Source organism: Lipotes vexillifer, unplaced genomic scaffold (genome assembly GCF_000442215.2).
Source record: "Lipotes vexillifer unplaced genomic scaffold, Lipotes_vexillifer_v1.1 scaffold636, whole genome shotgun sequence".
Taxonomy (NCBI): Eukaryota; Metazoa; Chordata; class Mammalia; order Artiodactyla; family Lipotidae; genus Lipotes; species Lipotes vexillifer.
The window spans coordinates 1728714-1748954 of NW_006786547.1; the positions used below are offsets into that span (position 1 = coordinate 1728714).

Below are 20241 nucleotides of genomic sequence, written 5' to 3' on the forward strand. Positions count from 1 at the left end.
CGTCTGAGTGTGCCTCTGCAGTTCTGCAGCCTGAGCGCTGGGCAGCACCCTGGAGTCCATGATAGCGGGAATAGGGGTGGGACGGGAGACCCCGCATTTCTAACAAGCTCCCAGGTGCTGCTGGTCTGGGGGCCACACTCAAGAGAGACTCTGCTTTAGGGCAATGCAGTCCAAAAGAAACACAACAGCAGCCATAGACAATCTAAAATCTTCTGGTAGCCAGAGCTTTAAAAAGGGAAAAGAAACAGGTGAAATCGATTTCAATATACTTTATTTAACCCTATACATCCTATTACTTCCACATGTAGCCAACGGATAAACATTGTTGAGGTATTTTTCATGCTCTTTGCCTCCCAACTGTTCAAGATCCGGTGTGTACTTTACACTAAGATCCCATCTCAAAACGGACTCGCAAGCTCCCGGCTCCCGCGTGGCTGCCGGCCCGCACCGCAGAGCGCACGCAGGTGCGGGACGAAGGAAGCGGCCCGAGAACTACACCTCCCGGCACGCTCCGGGCGCGTTCCGTGACGCACTTCCTGCGCGGCGGCGACGCCGAAGCGGCCGCCGGAAAACCACGCTTCCCGGCGTGCTCCGGGCGCACCCTGTGACGCACTTCCTGCGCGGCGGCGACAGCGCGCCCCCGGCGGCTAGGCGGCGGGGCGCAGCGACTGCTCGGGTCCCGGCGAGTGGCGGGCGCCCGGCCGACGGGAGCCGGGGCGGGGCGGCGGCGGCGGCGGCGGCCAGCGAGGGAGCGCGCGGGCGGCCTGGCCCCGCCCCCGGCCCGCCCCGGTGACCTTCAGGGCCCGGGCGGCGGGCGCAGGCCCCGGCGGCGGCGGCGGCGGCGGCGGCGGCGGCGCGATGTTCGTGCAGGAGGAGAAGATCTTCGCGGGCAAGGTTCTGCGGCTGCACGTCTGCGCGTCCGACGGCGCCGAGTGGCTGGAGGAGGCGACCGAGGACACCTCGGTGGAGAAGCTCAAGGAGCGCTGCCTTAAGCACGTAAGGCCGGCCGCGGCTCCAGGCCTCCCCCTCCCTCCGCCCCTTTTCCCGGCCGCCCCCGACACCCTCTGGACGCGCCTCCGCGAGCCGGGTCCCAGGCTGGGCGCTTTACCCTGTCTCCTCTGGTTTAACTTCGACGACAGCCCGGGCGGCGGGGCGCGTCGGGAGCGCAGGCTGGGAGAGGCGAAGTCGCCGCCGGAGCGAGGCCTCTAGCGTTTCCAGCATCCGCGCTTGCTGCCGCGGTGCGGGTCCCGGAGCTGGGAGTTAGTGCCCGAGGAAGTAGGGACCCACGGGAGAGGCGCCTTCTCCTGAGCTGCGGAGCCGGCTGCTTGGAGCTGCTTCCTGGGGCTGGCATGGGGGCCGGGGCCTGGCCCTGGCCACTGGTGCCCCGTAGCTGGAATCCCTTAAAACAGTGAGGCCGCGGGACTCGTCCCTGCGCCCCTGCTTCCCGGCGGCCTTTACAGCGATTGCGTGGGTAGGTCCGGGAGAAGGGGCTTCTCGCCGAGAGGGCCACTTTCTAAAGTTTGTTCCCACGAAGTATTCCTTGTCCAGTTCCTTAGGGTGCTAGTTTTTGGAAGTAGTTCTTGGCTTTACCTCTGTAAGCTTCTCGACTCCGTGTGGCAGGCCAAGCCGTCTATCTAACGGGCTGCCTAAGGAAACTCGATCTTTCGCACCGTCTAGTGTCTCCATGTCGGAATTTAGGACAAAGAGGCCACAGCCTCTTAGTGTGCGTTCCATGTGAGAAGTGATGTATCTATTAGTGTGGTCTCCAAGAATAAACGTACAGTTGCTGTTCTAGTGACTGCCTGTAAAGTACTGTTGGGTCCCTCTTGGGAGTATGGTTCTGTGGAGGTGTTCTGTAACTGTCAGACGACAGACCAGGGAGCGTTCTGGTTGGCAGTCCCCTTCTGGAACGCGCTGGATGTGGATAACAGTCTCAGTCTCACATCAGCGGGGAGGGGGATCCAGGCTCACACACTTGGCTGCTTTCTTCTTTTACTTCTGAGCCAGTCAGGTGATTTCACCATCTAGAAAACCACCACGACAGCAGTAAGCTGCAAGGCTGGGAGCTCCATGAGCATGCAGGTTCTTAGAGCCAGGCTCGTTGCTTGTCCGGTACATTTTTTAAAAACCTCCCTGAGATGCTGTGTCTCACCCACTCAGGACGGAAGCTCCTTGAGGGCTGGATTTGTATTCACACACCCAGGGCCAGACTCTTGGTGGGCCCATAACAAACGTGTGGATTAATACCAGCTCACTGCTGAGATACTGCGGGTTCAGTTCCAGACCACCACAACAAAGCGACTAGCACGATAAAGCGAATTGCACGAATTTTTTGATGTCCCAGTGCATATAAAAGTTATGTTTACACTACCGTCTATTATGTGTGCAATAGGATTATGTCTAAAAAAAGCAATGCACATACCTTAATTTAAAAATAATGGCGTTGGAAAAATGGCACCAGTAGTCTTGTTCAACACAAGGTTGCCACAGACCTTTAGTTTGTAGAAAACACAGCATCTGTGAAGCGAAATAGAGCAAAAAGGCACAATAAAACGAGGCATGCCTGCAAAAGGAAATAGATTGTCAGTCCAGAAGCGCGTGGCCGTGGCATGTCACTTGCCGAGTCAGGCCAGGAGAAGCGAGTGGGTAAATTCGTGTGGCGCTGAGTTAAACTCACTGATGGTAAAGGATTGGCGTAACTGTCCTGACGTTGTTTTATGGAGGGGAACGAAGGGAGAACTCTGATTCACGGACACTTGCTGAGGGGTTTCAGGAGCACACTCAGGGTTAATGAGGCAGCCAGTCTCCACGTGGTGCTAATTATTATGTTCCTGATACTGGTTATTCCCGTTGCTGTTGGGATGTATCGTTTGGGATGTTTTCTGGCATTACCCTGCTTTGACCTGAGATTTTATCCACTCTGCAATCTCTCCAGGTACAGAGACCCGAGCAGCAGGGGAGTTTCGCAACCAAAGAGCCGACATAAATTATGGGACTCGGAGCCGAGCTGTCAGAAAGTACTCCCACCTCCGTGCCCATCCCATTCTGCGGGCAGCGTTCGCTGCCTCGGGAGCCCATCAGCAGGCTTCAGTTAGGAAAGAGAGTTCTCAAGTTGTGGACTTGAATGTCACCCTGGAAACCAGTCCCTGAGTGGTGTCGCTGCTTTGCTTCTGTCCCTCCTTCCCGGCTTTCCCCTGCTGCCTTCTTTTTTCCTTCCTCCTTCCCCTCTACCTTGAGAGGACACTGTGGGTTTCTTCCCCCCACGGTACTCCTGCGAGTTCTATTATTTTTTATACATTTTTATTATGTATATATTTTTAATTAATAAAGTTGCTTTATTATTGAAGGTTTATTATCATAACTCTTACAGAAATTGATTGCTGTTGTAGCCTTTCCCTTCTTGGTATTATATAGATTGGGACCACCATGGTGGTCTCTAGCCCAAGCTTGGAGAAAGGGGCAAAGTAAACCACCTTGTATAACAGGAGGTTCATGATTTTAAGAGAGTTACATCTACGATGTGGTAGGTGTTTTCTGTGTGTGGTAAACCTGCATGAAATTGCCAGTACGTAACCTGTTAGTACGGCTATGAACATTGCTTAGATCACTGAAGGTGTATCTTCAGGTGACACATGACATCAAGGGGGAGAGAAACTAGTCTCTGCTCTTCTGGGGAGGAAGCGGTTCACTGGGTGGGTGTCAGAGCCTCCCCCGTCGAGCGATGGGCTCTGCTGGGGCTTTTTTGCTATCACAGCCCAGCTTGCTCCATTGCTTCTGCTGAGAACAAAGAGTGAAGTAATCATGCCTAGTATGGATGCCTCATGCTTATGTTTTGTTCCTGGCGCCTGTTGACGCGCTGCAGGGTACAGTTTTTTTCAGGAACCAGCATGAGGATTATTTTGGAAAACTGTGTTTCACAGACTGTATTATGAACTTGGCGAGTCAGCCGTTAGCCCGCGAATGTTAGAATTAGAGGCAGCACACCCTGCCTCCCTGGGAGCAGGGCCACTGTGAGATTCCAGGGAGGCGGGTGTTCTCCATCATAAACGGTCAGAGTGTGTCCTACTATTGGCTGGATTCCACCTTTGTCCCCGCCCCCACCCCCCAGCCCCAGTTTTGTGTGCATCTGTGACTGCCCTGACTCCCTTACGATCCGTCTTTCCTGTTTTCAGCGTCAGATTGCTGAAAACTCCAGTTGCTCTTGAAACGCCAGTGTTGAGAGGTGAAGCACAGGCTTAGCTTCTCTCTTTGGGGGAGCAGTGACGTGTGCAGGGTAGCTTTGGTGGCAGACGGAGGCGCTAAGGCCGCCCCACTTAACTGAGGAAGGCTGTGAGGACCCTGGCACCGGGACCCTGGGGTGGGCATGTCCCCGGCGTCGCAGCAGCCTCCCTCCAGCATGGTCTTTAGCATCACCCCCTCAGTGTGTGTTCTGGGGTTTGTGGGCCGCTGATCAGTGGGACACAACCGCGTACCAGGTGAGCCCCTTCGGGCTCCCAGGAGGGGCCCCGCCAGCCACATCTGTAGCTTGCTTTTGGGTCTCTGTGGCCATCGCTTGGTGAGCTGGGGGCCGAGCCGAGGCTAGTCGTGTCTCCTCGGGGTTTTGTGGGTGTTTAGGCGGTCAGGCCCCTACTTCTTGCCCCCATGGACCGGCCTCCTCTCTCTGCTGTGCGTCTCTCTCAGCTCCCTCCCGTTTACCTTGGAAGGAGGGAAACAAGTGCACAAATCATACTTAAATCTTTAGGTTCTTGGGAAATGACGGCGCTGCTATTTTCACTTTTAAATCACCCTCCAGATACTTCTAGACTAAGGAAGCAATTCGGGTAGCCACTAATGGCCAGCAGGGTGTTCTGTGTCAGAGCCGTGAGCCTGTTTGCCAGCACTTGGCAGGTTGGTGGCCGAGTGCTGCCCTCGGGGACCAGGTGCTGCGGCGTTTCCTTTGGCTTTTCCACCGTTGCCAGGGATTCTCTGGTTTCATCTCTGCTTTAATTTCTTAGCTCGTAAGGAAACCAGTAACTTCTTGGTGCGGCTTCGGGTGTCAGGTCCTGTGTTATTACTATCATTAATTAATTGATCTGGTTCTTTCTTCCAGTGCACTCGTGGGAGCTTAGAAGACCCCAAGAGTGTGACCCATCGCAAATTGATGCACGCCGCTTCGGAGAGGGTGCTGAGTGACACCAGGACCCTCCTGGAGGAAAACGTCCAGGACGGAGGTGAGGGCGCCCCGCGGGCCGGGAGCGGCCAAGGGTGCGGCACCCTCAGCGAGGACGCCCCGAGTGGGGCTGAGCAGGGAGACGCGTCGGGGACACGGTTTCATTTTCCTTTATGGAGACAAAGTGTGCGCCCTGGAAGAAGACAGCAGACCCTGAGGCTGCACGAGCAGCACGCGTCTGAGAAACCAAATTGAAATTTGTTATTGATTCTGTTTCCAAGCAAAACCAAGGTCCCCAGAGCTGCTGCAGGCTTTATTTTGGGGGCTGGAAAGTACAGCTGTGGCGGTCGTTTCAGACATCTAGGAAGATGCTCTAACGTACACACATCCATTTATTCACTCAGAGGTTTGTGTGTGGAGGCAAGCACGATTTTAATTGTGGGATTCCCTTAAGTAATCTGTTCTGGAAATACTGGAATATCGTTTGCAAACCTCCCTAGCATCTGGTTGGCAAGCCCAGAGCCAGCTGGGCGCTGACCACATTGTGGACTGTGGCCTCACCACACCCCAGGTGCTTAGCTCTGAGGGTGAGACCAGATGCTCCGACCTCACAGACTTTCAAAACAGAAAAGCCCTTAAAACAAGAATGCCGGGCCCCTCTGGTGACCCTCAGCCAGGTTCTTGCCAGGCCTGAGCCTTAGGTGAGCAGGGCCGGCGGACGTGGGAGCCGAAGGGAGGCTGCAGCTTGTGTGGACGCTCCGTGGAAGAGGGGCCCAGAGGGGACCCCTGCTCTTTGGTCCTTGCGTCACCTGGCACCCCTTATGCCACTTTATGGATGTGAGATAATAACCAGCACGGCGCACTTTTTTCCCAGATGTCTTATTGCTGATCAAAAAGCGTGCTCCAGCCCCGCTGCCCAAGATGGCTGATGTCTCAGCAGAAGAAAAGGTGAGTTTCAGAGTTGGGAAGTGGATATCGATGTGAGGGGAGGTCTCCCACATTGAAGACGTGAAAAGAAACATCTGTACGCTGGTTGTCTGTGGACCCTGCCGGTCCCGTGGTCACAGGAGGCACGGTCATGGGGTTTTCTGTTGTGGCTGGTTGGCCAGTTGACCGACGCCTTTCCTGGTGGCTGGTCTGATGGCCGGCTGCGCTTTGGGGGCTGCAGAGAGGAGATTGCGGCGCGTTCTCGGGTCGGGTTAATCTTGAGCTCCCGGCCCTCCTCTCCTCGAGGAAGTCCTGACAGAAGAAAGTTAGGAAGTCGCTGAAGACCACCCACAGAGCAAGGAATACAGGCGCAGGGGCGGCAGCGAAGGCCCCCGGGAGCGCCGGCCGTCGCGGAGTCGGTCCTTGGAGTTGCCACTTGGCCGAGTCCTCCCTCTGACGCAGGCGCCCTGGGGAGACCATGCCACTCGTTACCTGTGTAGTGGCCGCCCTGGAAGCTCGCTCCTCAGAAAGCCTGGTTTAGGAGGCTCATCTGTACGTGGAAGATGTGCTCTGTCAACAGGCCTTTTCCTGCTCTGAGGCCAGAGGCCCGGGACAGAGCAGTGCCGTGCTGGGGGGCAGCCACGTGAACGCCCGTCTTTCCTTGGCTCCAGGGGTAGTGTTTCTTACTTACGCTTCAGAACGCCCGGGAGCATTCACCCCAGAAGAAAGCAGGCCAGACTCTGGGCCGGGCCCCGGGCCTGGTGGCGGAACGAGCTATTTTGGGTCTCCTGTGGGCCAGGCAGCCGGGAGGAGGCCCTTCTTATCTGCAGCCACACCTGCCTCCGCATGGCAGGCTGCGGGCACGGCTGCTCACTCCGTCGGGGCCTGCCCCTGAGTCAGCCCTGTTTCCCAGAACTGCTGGGTGGATCCAGTTCTCGGGTTACCATTTTGGTCGTTGGCAACAATGTGAACCTTGGTGACTGTGAACAGCGGGTTCCCATCACCCCCACGGCTCTGGGTAACTTGCAGGGCTGTGGCCCTCGCCTTTTTTTCTGTGCGTATTTGTAAAATGTAATATTGTAAAACGTTAACGTCCGTTTTCGTGAATTATTAATTTTTAAAGTCAAAGTAGCACGTGTATTTAGAACGTCAAATAATACTACAGGTATTCTAATAAAAGTCAGTAGCCTCCTATCCGTCCTGGGCCACGCACTCGGAAGGCAATCACTTGTAATTCTTTCCACTGTGATTCTCTTTCTGATTTCTAAACAACACGTCTTATTGTTATTTCTTGGATTCTCAGCTTTAGACACTATTGGCTGCTGCTTGGTGGTCTGGGTAGCCCCTCCCCCAGCCTCCCCCCCTAGCTCTTGCCACGAGTGTCAGATCATAACGTTGGTCAAAGATTCGGAGTCCCCGTTGTTGTTACCATTATGTAAGTGTTGCTTTCTGCAGTGAGCGGTTTGCTAAGGTTAGCTGTCCTTTCTTTACGTAGAATTTTGTTTTTCCTGGAGTCAGTAATTGCTTCCTTGTTTTGTTTGTTCTCTGTAGGCTTATCACTGATATTTCAGATTCTGCTCCAAAATTGATAAACCCCTCTGAAAACAGGGTCACAAGTGTGAGGCCATCTGCCGCTCCCACTTCCTGGAAGATGCCCCTCAGGTCCGTCCGTCCGTCCGTCCACCCGCATCAGTTGTGCAGCCCGGGCTGGCCTGCCTCCCTCTGTGCAGGTCCTCCTGCATCCCCCGTGTCTGCGTGTTCCCTGACCGCAGGCCTGCCAGCTCGGAGCAGCCCCGAGTGGTGCACTGCTCACTGGGTCCACGGCGGGTGGGCTCAGCTGGGCCCTGAGCTCGGGAGTTGCTGTCAGGTCTGCCTCCCCCTGGGGAGGCTCTGCTTCCAGCTCTTTCAGGGGTTTGGCGGAATCCAGTTCCTGCGATTTGGAGGGCTGGGGCCCTGTTTTCCTGCTGGCTGTGAGCCAGCGCCACCCTCGGCTCCTGGAGGGCGTCTTCAGAGCCAGCCGCGGGAGGTCTCACGCGTTGGATCCCTCTTGCTTTGAATCTGGATGGCCAGAGTTAGCCCCGTCCTGATTCAGGGCTCGCCTGGTTAGGTCTGGCCCACCGAGGGTCACGTCCTTCAGGTCGCCGTGCTGTGTGATGTGACCTAACCCCAGAGTGAAATCCACCCGCCACAGGCCCAGGGTCGTGCAACCGTGATTGCCAGGGGCAGGGCCGTGGGGTGTCTTGGAGCCGTCTCCGCCTTGTGCCTGCCGTGGGGTTGCGCGTCTTGCTCTTGACTTGTTCTTGGTTTGCTGGGACTAGACCCGCTCCAGCCTCGAGGAAGGGCAGGAGTCTGGAGGTCCCGCGTCCAGCGTTCGGTGGCTGCTGAGCGAGCGCCAGCCGCGTGCGCGATGGAGGTCTTGGCCCCGTCTCCAGGGTGTCTGTGTGGCGGGTGGGAGCCGGTCAGCTCTACTTGTCCTTCCTCTGCGTGGTCTGTTTCCTCCTCTCTGATTCCATCTGGAATTTTTAGGATCTCCTGGTAACTGTTCAGAGGTCTGAAATTTCATGGCTCGCTTTGTTGCACGTCTTTCCCCATTCATTGTGCCTGGCACACGGAAGCTGGAGTTTCTGGAAGTTTTCTGGATTGTTTTGGTTGATTTCCTCCCCGCGTTTTGTCTTTTCTCTTTCTGGACCTCCTGTTGGATGTCGGACCTGCTTTCTGAGAGATGCTGAAATTTCCCAGTTAGACGCTTGTCCTCAGGTTGCCTGTCGCAGCGTCCTGTTGTGCCCCTGGCCCTCTGAGTGCCGTGTCACAGGCGCTCTCTTCAGGCTCCTCTCTCCCCTTCACCCTCTCTTACTTTTCCTGCTTCTGTCTTGGTCTCTGTCGTTCACGTCGCAGGCTTTCCTCACGTCCCCGTCAGAGGCCCTGGGAGCTCACTGGCTGCTCTGTGCCTGGCGGGTCGTGGCCGCCCCTCCTGCCCAGCGTCCCGGGAGCCGAGCGGCGTGGGGCTAGGACAGCGCCCCTGCTCCTGGGCTCCGTGGCTCGGGCTCCTCGGCTCCAGCAGCTCGCTCCCCTCCCTGCCCCGCCCCCTCTGGCTTGGCCCTCGGGCCCCGGGCTCCGCCGGCCGTCCTCCCCGCACTCGGCCTCATCCTTCCAGCTGTCCTTCCAGCTGTTTGCCGTCCTCTGAGAATTCGGTGCTGTCTCTCCCAGTTGTATTTCCTTTATTCTTTTTGTTTCTGCCATCTCTGTTCCTTCGCCATCGCATGCGGGGTTCCAGAAGGAGCAAAGGTGAGCGCGTGTTCTCGGCCAGTCTGCGTGGTCCTCTGCAATCACCCGCCCGGCCGTCACTCCCACGTGATGGTCATTCTGTGGCCACAGGAGACAGTGTCTGTCTTCCCTGTGTCCCGCACAGCCACGCTCCAGCGCCAGCAGGCTGCGATTGTGTCCCCTGTCTGTCCCTGAGGCCATGCACAGAACTCTCCAGAAGCCTCCCTGCTCATCAAGGGGTATATGGCTCCAGCTCCCGAGGACACTCGTTCGTCCCCTGGTTAGAGCTATTTATTCAGCAAACGTGATCTGGCCTTTTGGTGCTCTTTACTCATTTCCGACTTTCCAATTACTTTTCTGTTAGAAAAAACAAGAGCAGAAAGCCCCGGATAGAGATGCTATCTTCCGAGCCACCGCCAACCTGCCCTCCTACGACATGGACCGGGCCGTGGTGCAGACCAACATGAGAGACGTGAGTGCCCGCAGGGCCTGTGGCCACCGCCTGGGAGCCTTTGCCACCGCGTGGGGCTGCGAGAGTTCCCGGAAGCCCCTGGGGAGCTGGGCGAAGGGGACACAGGAACTCATGCACTATTTTGGAGCTTCTTGTAAACAAATTAATTCAAAATAAAAAGTTTGAAAAGACGTTGAAAGGCAGGACTGGAAGGATAGATACTATGGGAAAAATGTTAGTTTTGTCCTGAGTTTGGTAAAAAGCTTCCAGAGGGAAATCTGACTCTTGTTTATCTTGGGTCGGAGAGTTCTGCGTTAGCAAGGCTGGGTGTTCCCAGTGCTCCAGAGGGAGGGCTGGGCAGGAGCGGGGCGGCCGCCCCCGGGACCGAGGGCGGGTCGGACGTCTCTGCCCCATGCTGGTTCGCTTCAGGAACATGCCTCTCCGGGGTCTCTTCCAGAGAGTTCCTTGTTGATCAGGGCATTGGAACCCGGGCACACCTGTCTCTCCCCAGCGTGTGTGTGTGTGTGTGTGTGTGTGTGTGTGTGTGTGTGTGTGTGTGTGTGTGTGTGTGTGTGTGTGTGTGTGTGTGTGTGTGTGTGTGTGTGTGTGTGTGTGTGTGTGTGTGTGTGTGTGTGTGTGTGCGTGTATCTCTCCCGATGGCCGGCACTTATGGGGGTTGGGGGAGGGAGCTGGTGAGGGGGGTGGTTCTAGGGACAGTCCCAGCAGCCCCTCTTTTTGAGAAGATGAATCGGCTGCAGGTGAAAATTAGAGACCTGTGTCTGTGGAGCCCCTGGAATCGGTCACTTTTCTTCAGTGAAGCCAGAGGAGGGCTCTCAGCTCACTTAGTGACCAGTGGGCCAGACGCCTTCCTCGTGGGCTGGAGGGCTGAGTGACATCACCAGGTGTTGGTGTGTCTGTGTCACTGGCGGGAGGCCGCGTCACTCTGTGCCAGCCAGAGCCTCTCCTTCCCGCCCTCCTGAGACACTTCGTTCCTGTTCTCCTCAGTTATCTGGACATCGTGTGACTCACAGATCTGGAATTTTAGGACAGGGCATGTCATCTCAGATCCAAGTAGCTTTGTTGGGCATCTTTTCCTCTCTCTGCAGTTCCAGACGGAGCTCCGGAAAATCTTGGTGTCTCTCATCGAGGTGGCACAGAAGTTGCTGGCGCTGAACCCGGACGCGGTGGAATTATTTAAGAAGGCAAACGGTAGGAGCGAGCCCCAGGGCGGACGCTCACCCAAGCTGCACCTGGAAAGGGCCAGTGGGGGGAGGCTTGCTGGACCGCTCTCCCCGCCGTCCCGCGTTGACGCAGGCGACAGCCGACGGTCCCCTCGCGGCTTTTCTGAGCTGTGAGAGATTTGCCGCAAACGCCTGGCGCTCAGACACTGCGGCTGCCCCCCAAGGGGCTCGGGCGAGCACCCCTCGCGCGGCCGGGCGCTGCCTGAGGCCCTCACAGTGCCGTGTCTTGCCCACAGCCATGCTGGACGAGGACGAGGACAGCCGTGTGGACGAGGCGGCCCTGCGGCAGCTCACAGAGATGGGCTTTCCCGAGAGCAGAGCCGTGAAGGCCCTGCGGCTGAACCAGTACGTGCTCCCTCGCCAGACGTGGCAGGCTTGGTCTTGTGGAGTCCCCTGTGGGACCCAGACCCTTTGATTGAATTGTTTCCAATACGTGTGAGTGTTTAAAGAGGACCTGAAATGCATGTCCCGGAAGTAACGTGACTGGGCATCTCCAGGTGTTTCAGGGCAGTTGGAAATCGACTCACGTATTGGGAACGTGACGTATGATGATGGTTCTGTGCATTTCACTGGGCTGTTGTTTTATGGGAACTCAAATCGAAGCCTGCTCACAGCAGGGCCGTGGTCAACTCCAGAAGTTTACGTGGTGGTGTCCTCAGCAGTCTCCTGTAGTTTCCTATTTCTAGTTACTTGCCCTTCGTTTATGTTCAGATCTGAAATAAATCATCTGTAACTGACGGATGGTCAGCGGGCTGTGTTCTTCTTTGCTTTGGACCCAAACTCTCGGGTGTACCTCCCGGGTTTGGTTTCCTTTACTTTGCCCGTGGGTTTCCGTGTTCTGGCCGGGGCCTCAGGGCAGTTTGGGGCAGGGCCAGAGCTCCAGACATGCCAGATTCTCATTACAGGGGTCGGCAGCTCGTGGTAGGGAAGCCATGAAGTCCAAGAGGCTTTTCTTGGGGAAACAAAGGCCCTGGTTCCCTGGCCTGGGGGTGCTGCACAGAGCCCGTCTTACCTTGCAGCATGTCGGTGCCCCAGGCCATGGAGTGGCTGATTGAGCACGCGGAAGACCCCACCATAGACACGCCGCTTCCAGGCCCAGCCTTGCAGGGAGAGGCGGGTGCCGAGGCCGCCCCCGCTGCTGCCGCCGGGACCAGTGCGGAGGGTGAGGAGGCCGGAGATGAGCTGACGGAGATCTTCAAGAAGATCCGGAGGAAAAGGGAGTTCCGCGCAGACGCCCGGGTACGTGTTGACGGGCCTGGGTCGGGCAGGTAGAGGTGCTGGTCGGGCTCCCGAGGCTGCGTCGTGAAGTTGGCGACCGCAGGCTGAGCCGCCGGCCCTGTAGGAAGCGAGGCCGGGGGGAGGAGTCTGCAGACAGGCCTGGGGCCCCTCGAGTCCCCGGGTTCAGCTGGAAGCTTTCCTCACTGGCATCCAGGTGGCTGTGTTTTCCTCCGAACAGTTAGTCCACACACCTGTCATCTTCTGAAAAACTCGCCATCGGGTCCTGTCTGTATTTTAAGTGTCCTCGAGCCGAGGGGTCGGTCGGGGGTGCTGCCCAGAGACTGGAGGGTCACCCGCCCACCTCGTGGGACCGTCTTGTGAGCGGGGAGGCTGGTCAGGCTGCCGGCCACCAGGTAACCCGGCGTCTGGGGTTCAAGGGCCCGGGGTCACGGTGCCTCTGGCTGTACTTGGCCAGCTGACCTTAGTGTGCATCTTTACGGCCACCTCTTCATTGTTACCTCATGTTTGATACGTTTGCGTCTCCCTGTTCTTTTTCACTGTTCTCTTCTGTCATTAGGTTTAATTTTAATTTAACCTTCTTGGCTGTTTCTCATATTTTGAGGATGTTCTGTTTTTTTTTTTTCAGATCATAGCTCTGTCTGCCCCAGGCGTTAGGGCTCCGATTCTTTGTGTCCTCCTGACTCTGCTTGTGGCCTGGTTTTCTCAGGGTGTGATGCCTCATCGTGGGCTCACCTGTGGGCTTGTGTTTCCGTGGGACTCCCCAGTGGCCGGGTCGTGAGGTGCCCTCTGTGGTTGATTCAGGGTTTGCTTCTGCGGGGTTGAGCGGGACCCCAAGCCAGGGGCCAGCTTTTGTGCTAACCATCCGGCAGGGCTCCTGGGCCATGCGGAGTGTGACCCACGCGCCGGGGTGTGGGTCTTCCCTTGCCCCTCTCTCTGGGGATGCAGACCCTGCTCGGGGTCCTGGTTTGAAGCTCCAGCCCCCCGCCTTGCATGGACCCAAGGTCGGTGTCCTGTGTGTGATGTTAGGCCCCAGCCCCGCCCTGATGAGGCCTGTGCCCGCCATCCCCGCAGGGCACACCCTCTGGGAGGCTGGTTGGTTGTTCCTTTGTTTCTGGTTCTTCGGGATTTTCCCTTTTTGAGTTCTGCTGTGTGTTCAGAAATACCTGTGTTACTTTAGTCGCGAGTCTCCCGGCCCTGAAGGAAGTGTATCTCGTTGGCTTAGTCTTTTGGGGAACCCAGCCCCGGTCTGGCACTTGGGCCCCTGTTCGGGAAGGGCAGCTTCTCCGTGGGTGGGTCCTTGTGCTGTCGGGCTCCACGCTTTCTCCTGTGGAGGTCCTGCGTGGGCCTCGTCAGGGCCGCTGCCGGGTAGTTCACGGTCTTGGTCACCAACTTAAAGGCCTTTCCTCCTCCGGGTGTCATTCTTGACCGTCTTAACGTGCTCATTTTCCCAAAAGGGTGTCGAAGCTTGAGGGGCTATAGGGCCTTTGATCCTGTACCAATCAGGGGGATGGGCCGGTAAGGATCCAGACGTTAGTTTAGATCCTGAGGAGACTGGATCGGACAGCAGGGCTTGGACTTGAGACCCAAACAGACGTTTTGCTGCCTTGCACCCCCTGCTCCTAACACCCCCCCCAGCACCCCCCGAGCTGTAGGCAGGACAGTGATGGTGCAGGGCCTGTGGGCGCAGGTTCCCTCTCCCAGTGCTGGGAAGACAGGCGGGCGGAGCATCTGGAATCACCCCCAGATGTCCTGGGGCATCATTTCCTGGGCTGAGACAGAAGTCTGGAGAGAGGATGGTTTTTATTGAAACCAGCAGCAAAGGCCGTCCTATCCTTGGGTTTCAGAGTAGATTCCGGGCGATTTTATGTGACCTTGATATCAAAATACTACTGCTTGGTGGGCTCTGCGCCCAGCGATTGCTCACGGGGCCCTGGAGACAGGAAGTGGCCCCGGAAGGCAGAGGAAGCGGGTCCTAAGCAGAAAGTGCTGACTCTGAAGAGCTCACTGCACGCCGTTCGCTCCAGCTGAACCTTCCTGATCAGCCCGCAGCTGCTGCTGCTTCGGTTGGGCTCTCCTTAAACAGTCCAGACTGACTGCACAGTGCAAGGGGTGGTATCCACGAGGCCAGAGAGTGCCGGGGCCGCGCGAGCATCCACATGCTGGCCCGAGGGGCCGGCGGCGTGAGGCCAGCCGACATCCGTGCGACAGCTGGGGGAAGATGACGTCAGGGCCTTAAAGGGCACGGTCTGACCTTCAGGGAATTAAGAGAATCCTTTGAAACTTTGATGAAGCCTTTACCTTTTTGGGCAGAGTTGAGCCTTTCAAAGGTTGTTGAATAAAAGTCAAGGATAAAGTGAAGGAATGTGTCGTTATGTGACTTTTGTCCGAAAGGTGTACCCCCCCAAACATGGAGCGCTTGGGTCGTTGTTCCCTCCAAAAAGCAGCATGTGTTTAACTTGAGGCTTAAATTTTGTTAAACACGTTCAGAATTAATTTGAGTTTCATTTTTTTTAACGATAAGGTGTGTCACAAATCACTGACATTTTTGTGTCCCCTCAAATGGGAATTGCTGATGTGACCTTTCTCTGACACGCTCGTCCTGGATGATGAGCCCTCTGGAATAGGCTGCTTGAGGTTGTGAAGACAGGTCTACGCAGACAGTCACAGGGACACACCTAGAAGGACCTGGGGTGGGAAGGCGAGCCTCTGGCCAAGAGCAGGTGCGCCTTCCACCTCCCGGCTCCGTCCCTCTGTCGTTCAGAAAACCAAGAAGTGTTTCAGTAAAGCTCTAGGGAAACAGCGTCTTGAGAGAGAAAACCCCACGGTGTTGCTTTAAGATACCCCTGCCAAGGTGCTGCTCGTGAGACGTGGCTCAACCCCACAGCCTTGCTGCCGGGGCCCCCGTGAGCGCGGCACTGAGGCCTGCGGCTTCTCCTCTAGGCCGTCGTCTCCCTGATGGAGATGGGATTCGATGAGAAGGAAGTGATAGACGCCCTCAGAGTGAACAACAACCAGCAGAACGCCGCCGTGAGTACCAGGCCGTGCCTCGGTGACACCACGTGTGTCCTGAACACTGTGTGTTCGGTCACCTTCCCTTGCAGTCAGTTACTTTGCTTTTGAAGTGAAACAATGGGGTAGATGGTTCAAACAGTATGCGATTTTTTAAATATTGAGAAAATTCTGGGCTTTGCCTTTCAGAAAAACGTACACGTCCTGTGGGTGACTGTGTTACACTCTGTGCACACGCGCCCGCGGCCGATGGAGGGCTGCCTGGGGAGGGGCTGGGGGCGACAGCTTGGTGCCCTTGCGGGAATAGAGCCAGTCTGGCCCACAGGAACCAGGGAGGCGAGGCGGGCCTGTGCTTTAGCCGTTCCTCACTCACTGATGAGCCGAGAGGTGCTCGCTCACGCCCAGGGCCGCTTCCCGCGACAGAGCCCAGGTGTGCGGTGCGTGTCTTAACCTCTTCTCCCAACGCTCGGGCGGGTGAAGCTGGCGCCCGGTTCAGGGCCTGGAGAAGCTGCAGCCGTTAACGTTGCGCTGCGGTGCCAGGATCTGCCAGGAAAGCCAGGCTGGTGCTTCCTCTGTGCGGCCCGTCCTGACGTGTGTAGCACCTGAGTCCGGGCTGGCCTTGCTTTTCTGTCAAGGCCCCTGCCGGTCAGGGCAGCCCTGGGAGCTGACCAGGAGCCCTGGCTGCAGTGTTTGGGTTGATGGGGTCCGGAGGGCACTAACAGCTGTTGCTCTTGTGTTCGCAGTGCGAGTGGCTGCTGGGAGACCGCAGGCCCTCTCCTGAGGAGCTGGACAAGGGCATCGACCCCGACAGCCCTCTGTTTCAGGCCATCCTGGATAACCCCGTGGTGCAGCTGGGCCTGACCAACCCTAAAACCTTACTAGGTGTGTGCCTTCTTTCTGCTTGTGCAGGGGCGGGACCTGCCTGCCACACAGATGTCACTGGACGATACGTCTTATTCGTCGCCACGCCCCAGCAGCTGCCCCTGCAGGGTCCCGGGCGGCTGCAGCCCGAGTCACTGTAGGGCCCGGAAATCAGGTCGTGCTCATGGTGTGACAGCCTCTTGTGCGGTGACTCCCTTCAAGGTGTGAAAAACCAGTTAAAGTGGATTATCTAGTCTGGGAGAGTGTAGCCAGCGCCCAGCAGGTTAGGGCCGTGTGTGAGGGGCTGTTGGTTGATTGCAGCTCTTACTCTTTGTAAGGGTTTCTTTGGCATTTGTTTTGACTGTGAGATGAAATACAAATACAAAAGCGTACATAATTTTTGTAACTTTGAAGAGTAATAATAAAACTAATAACCGTGTTCCTGCCACCCAGCTTTAGCCTAGAGTCCCCGGGGCGCCCCCGCCCCCTGCTGCCGCGGGTGTCTGTGTGCGCAGGCCATTCAGTCGCCGCCTCTTGTGCTCTGGGCCAGCTGCTGGGGCCGACCTTCCGCAGGGCCGTAAAGTATTTCATCGCGTGGGTGACGTCAGTGCCGTGGCTGACTGCGCTGCGGCGCTGCTGCTGCCCGGCGGCGCCCGCGTGGCTTCCGGGCCTGCGGGCTGCTCTGCGCGCTCCCGTGGCCACTCCTGTTGCAGGACGGGCCAGCCCAGGGGTGTGTTTGTGTGTGTGTGTGTGTGTGTGTGTGTGTGTGTGTGTGTGTGTGTGTTTTGCGCCTGCTTTCCAGAGTGTGTTTTGAGCCTGCTTTCCAGAAAGGGCACCCACCCCCACCCCACCCCTCCCCGTCCACAGCCATAACCCCTGCCGCTGGCCCTCCCAGAGCAGTCGCCCAGGCAGGCACAGCTGCTTCTGCGTGCTTGGCCATTTCCCTGATCTCTAAGGCCCAGCCCCTTCCAGAAGTTTCAGCCTCTCCTAGGGCCTCCGCTGGGAAAGGCCTTCTGCCTGACGTGTGGCTGCTTTCCCTGTTGGGTCGTCTTCTTATCACTCAGAGACTTCATGCCTGCCACGCACTGATCCTTTAACAGACGTTTAGATCTCAAAGATTATTCGTCGGTTTCTGGCTTCTTTATTTATCACTTTGATGAACAGATGTCCTGTATTTTAATGCAGCTGAATGTGTCGGTTTCACTGATGATGTCAATCTTTAAAGCAAGCCCTCTGATCCCAAGGTCAGGAAGACCTTCACCTTTATCTCTTTCTAGTAGTTTTAAAGTTTCTTACTGAAGTCTGTGGTCTACCTGGACGTGTGTGCGGCATAAAGTAGGGATTTTTCTCTTTGTACCCAAACTCTTTAGTGATGTGTCTCGTCGTGAGGCTATTTTCTTTTTTTTTTTTTTTTTTTTTTTTTTCCTTGCGTTATGCGGGCCTCTCACTGTTGTGGCCTCTCCCATTTGCGGAGCACAGGCTCCGGACGCGCAGGCTCAGCGGCCATGGCTCACGGGCCCAGCCGCTCCGCGGCATGTGGGATCTTCCCGAAACGGGGCACGAACCCGCGTCTCCTGCATCGGCAGGCGGACTCTCAAGCACTGCGCCACCAGGGAAGCCCCGTGAGGCTATTTTCGTTCTTGGTACCAGAGGCGCGGCAGTCCTTTCCACACCGAGAGCGTATCTTCCCGCCCTCCGGCTCCTTGGCCACCTCGGGAGATTCACATATGCTGCCTGGGGTCTGTCCGAAGCCTTTTCTAAAGCGATTCTTTTAGTACCTGACCACTGAGTGTGTGATTTGCTGTAGGCTTTTTTTTTAATTTCTGAAGATATAATTGGTCAGATTAAGGAAGTTCCCCTTTCCCTCCAGTTTAGACGCTAAGAGTTCTTAATCATGGATAGGTGGTCAGTTTTATTGGATGCTTTTTCCATATCTATTGAGATTACCGTGTGGTTTTTTACATCTGCTAAATTGAGTGTTTCTCCCATTTCTAAAACAAACCACACGGAGTGAGTGCCACCCAGTCTGCAGGCTCTGAGTCGGTGACTGGACAGGACACACACTGGCCCAGGGTCCCAGGCCTCCTGCAGTTGCCAAGTCCCGGCCTGCAGAGAATGACCTGCCTGTGAGGTCACCGGGCTGTGGGCACCCCTGCAGCTACACACTTCTCTCAAGACATTTCCGGTAGGATTTTTAATGACCTTTATGTCTTTAGATGAAGTAAAATAGTCATCACAGAACATTCGGAGAGCGCAGAAAAGCGTGAGGATGTAGAAGCCACCCCTCCCTCGTCGCTGGGTTTCCTTCTGGTGGTCCCGCGGGGTCTGGAACAGATGCAGCCACACTGCGGGGCAACTTTATCCTGCTTATTTTCTCATCCCATTTGATGCCTTTTCTCTTGGTGCACTTTTTACTCTTTTAAAAATGAGATTTTAGTGGTACAGGTGTTTCATTCTATAGATCTGTCACGTTATTTAACAAATGCTGTTCCCCTGTTTCTGGTCATTTAGATTGTTTTTCGTTTTGTTGCTTTTGAACCTACTCCACCTACTCTTTGGGTGCAGCTCCGGTTCCCTAAGGACAGGTAGCTCTAAGTCAGATGACCCGGTCAAAGAATACAGACATTTAAGCTCTTGGTGACGTCTTGACAGCTGATGGGGCCTCTGTCCGGCTGAGATGCCCGCCCTCAACCCCACTCCTCGCACAGGGACCCAGGGGCTCAGTCTGTTCCTTTGAGCACTTCTGGCCATTGGTGCTCTTTCACTTGTCCCCTCTGCACCGTCCATCCATCGTGTTTCAGCTGCCTTGTTGACCTCAGAGCTTTGTTAACGGCTCTTTATACACTAGAAGCATCCTTGGTCGCATGCCGCACTTTTCATTTTTAACGCACGAGACGTGCAGAAGAAAGTCCTTCCTCAGATAAATCTTCATCTCTGGGTTTTCATATTTAATGCTTTTTTCATCGTTTTGTGCAGCTCTCTCCCCCTTCTGGAATTACTTTTGCTAAACCCGCTATATTTCGTTCTCTCAGACGTCACGTCATCTTTCTGGATTCTCTTTCTGATATTTTTAACTGGTTTGCTGAGGATTTTAATCAGGAGGGCTTGGTGCGGGGGGGGGCGGGGGGCGTCAGGTCGTAAACGTAATGAAATCAGACTTTCGTGCTGAGCCCTGCGGTGAGGCCCTGTGGCCCTGAGCAGCTGTGAACACCTTGAATAAATGCTTCCCATGAAGCCCATAAACTTGGGACCACTTTCACTGACATGGTTCGACGTGGGCCGACATGACAAGGTCTGGTATAGAGCCGTGCTTCCCAGACGTGAGGGCGACCGTCCGCTCTGCGGTCGCTGGTGAGTCTTCAGCAAGTTGGCCGGCGTGTGTCTGGGCTGTAGAGCTGTTTGCTGGGGGCGCCTCTGTTTGTGGGCGGACATTTTATGGAAGTGTTTAGAAATTCAAAGTTTTCATTACAAAGAACTGCTCGTTTTTAATGTTGTTGTTGTTCTTAAGTCATTCCTTAACATTGAACGTTCTGAGTTTTCCAATTAGGTATTATTAAATTGGCAACAGTATCCTTATGTAAGTCTTTTCTGCGTCTGACTGTTTTGTCAGGGTAGGACTGGAAGTGGAGTTACTGAGTCACAGGCTGTCACTATTTTAAGATTCCCGGTAGCTGGTGCCAAACTGCTTTCCAGAATCGCTGTGCCCGTGAGCGCACGGGCACGCCACCCCGCCCTGCCAGCGGCAGTGCCCTGTGTCAGCTCCCTTGATCAGCAGACTAGACACTGTCGGGTGGTGGCTAGAAGGGGTTTCTGGGCCCCTGGCTATAGAGGACATCCCCTTTAGTTCCTGCAGCCCCATGTCCGGGTCTGCGGGGTGCGGTCCCTCAGGCAGCCCTGTCGTGTCCCCGCAGCATTTGAAGACATGCTCGAGAGCCCGCTGAACAGCACCCAGTGGATGAACGACCCCGAGACGGGCCCAGTCATGCTGCAGATCTCCCGCATCTTCCAGACCCTGAACCGCACGTAGGCTGCGTGCTCCAGCCGCCGGGCCCAGGAGGGCGGCCTCTTACTTCCCAGCCGAGGGCTGGGGAGAGCGGGCC

At 56.1% G+C, this 20241-nt stretch overlaps 1 protein-coding gene across 1 annotated transcript; it reads left to right on the top strand.

The window, feature by feature from the left end:
* The first annotated feature begins 805 nt into the window (after positions 1–805).
* UBAC1 (UBA domain containing 1) lies at positions 806–20175 on the top strand. The gene is made up of 10 exons (XM_007458986.1): positions 806–996; positions 5090–5210; positions 6024–6097; positions 9705–9812; positions 10898–11000; positions 11269–11377; positions 12052–12271; positions 15212–15298; positions 16024–16162; positions 20053–20175. Exons 1-10 carry the CDS (start codon positions 859–861, stop codon positions 20166–20168), a joined length of 1215 nt encoding a protein of 404 aa, XP_007459048.1. The 5' UTR covers positions 806–858; the 3' UTR covers positions 20169–20175.
* Positions 20176–20241: the final 66 nt, after the last annotated feature.

Excerpts from the sequence above, each read along its gene's own strand:
- UBAC1 (XM_007458986.1), top strand. The coding sequence starts at position 859 with ATGTTCGTGCAGGAGGAGAAGATCTTCGCGGGCAAGGTTCTGCGGCTG. Across the intron at positions 997-5,089 it reads AGGAGCGCTGCCTTAAGCAC|TGCACTCGTGGGAGCTTAGA; the intron begins GTAAGGCCGGCC and ends TCTTTCTTCCAG. Across the intron at positions 12,272-15,211 it reads AGTTCCGCGCAGACGCCCGG|GCCGTCGTCTCCCTGATGGA; the intron begins GTACGTGTTGAC and ends CTTCTCCTCTAG.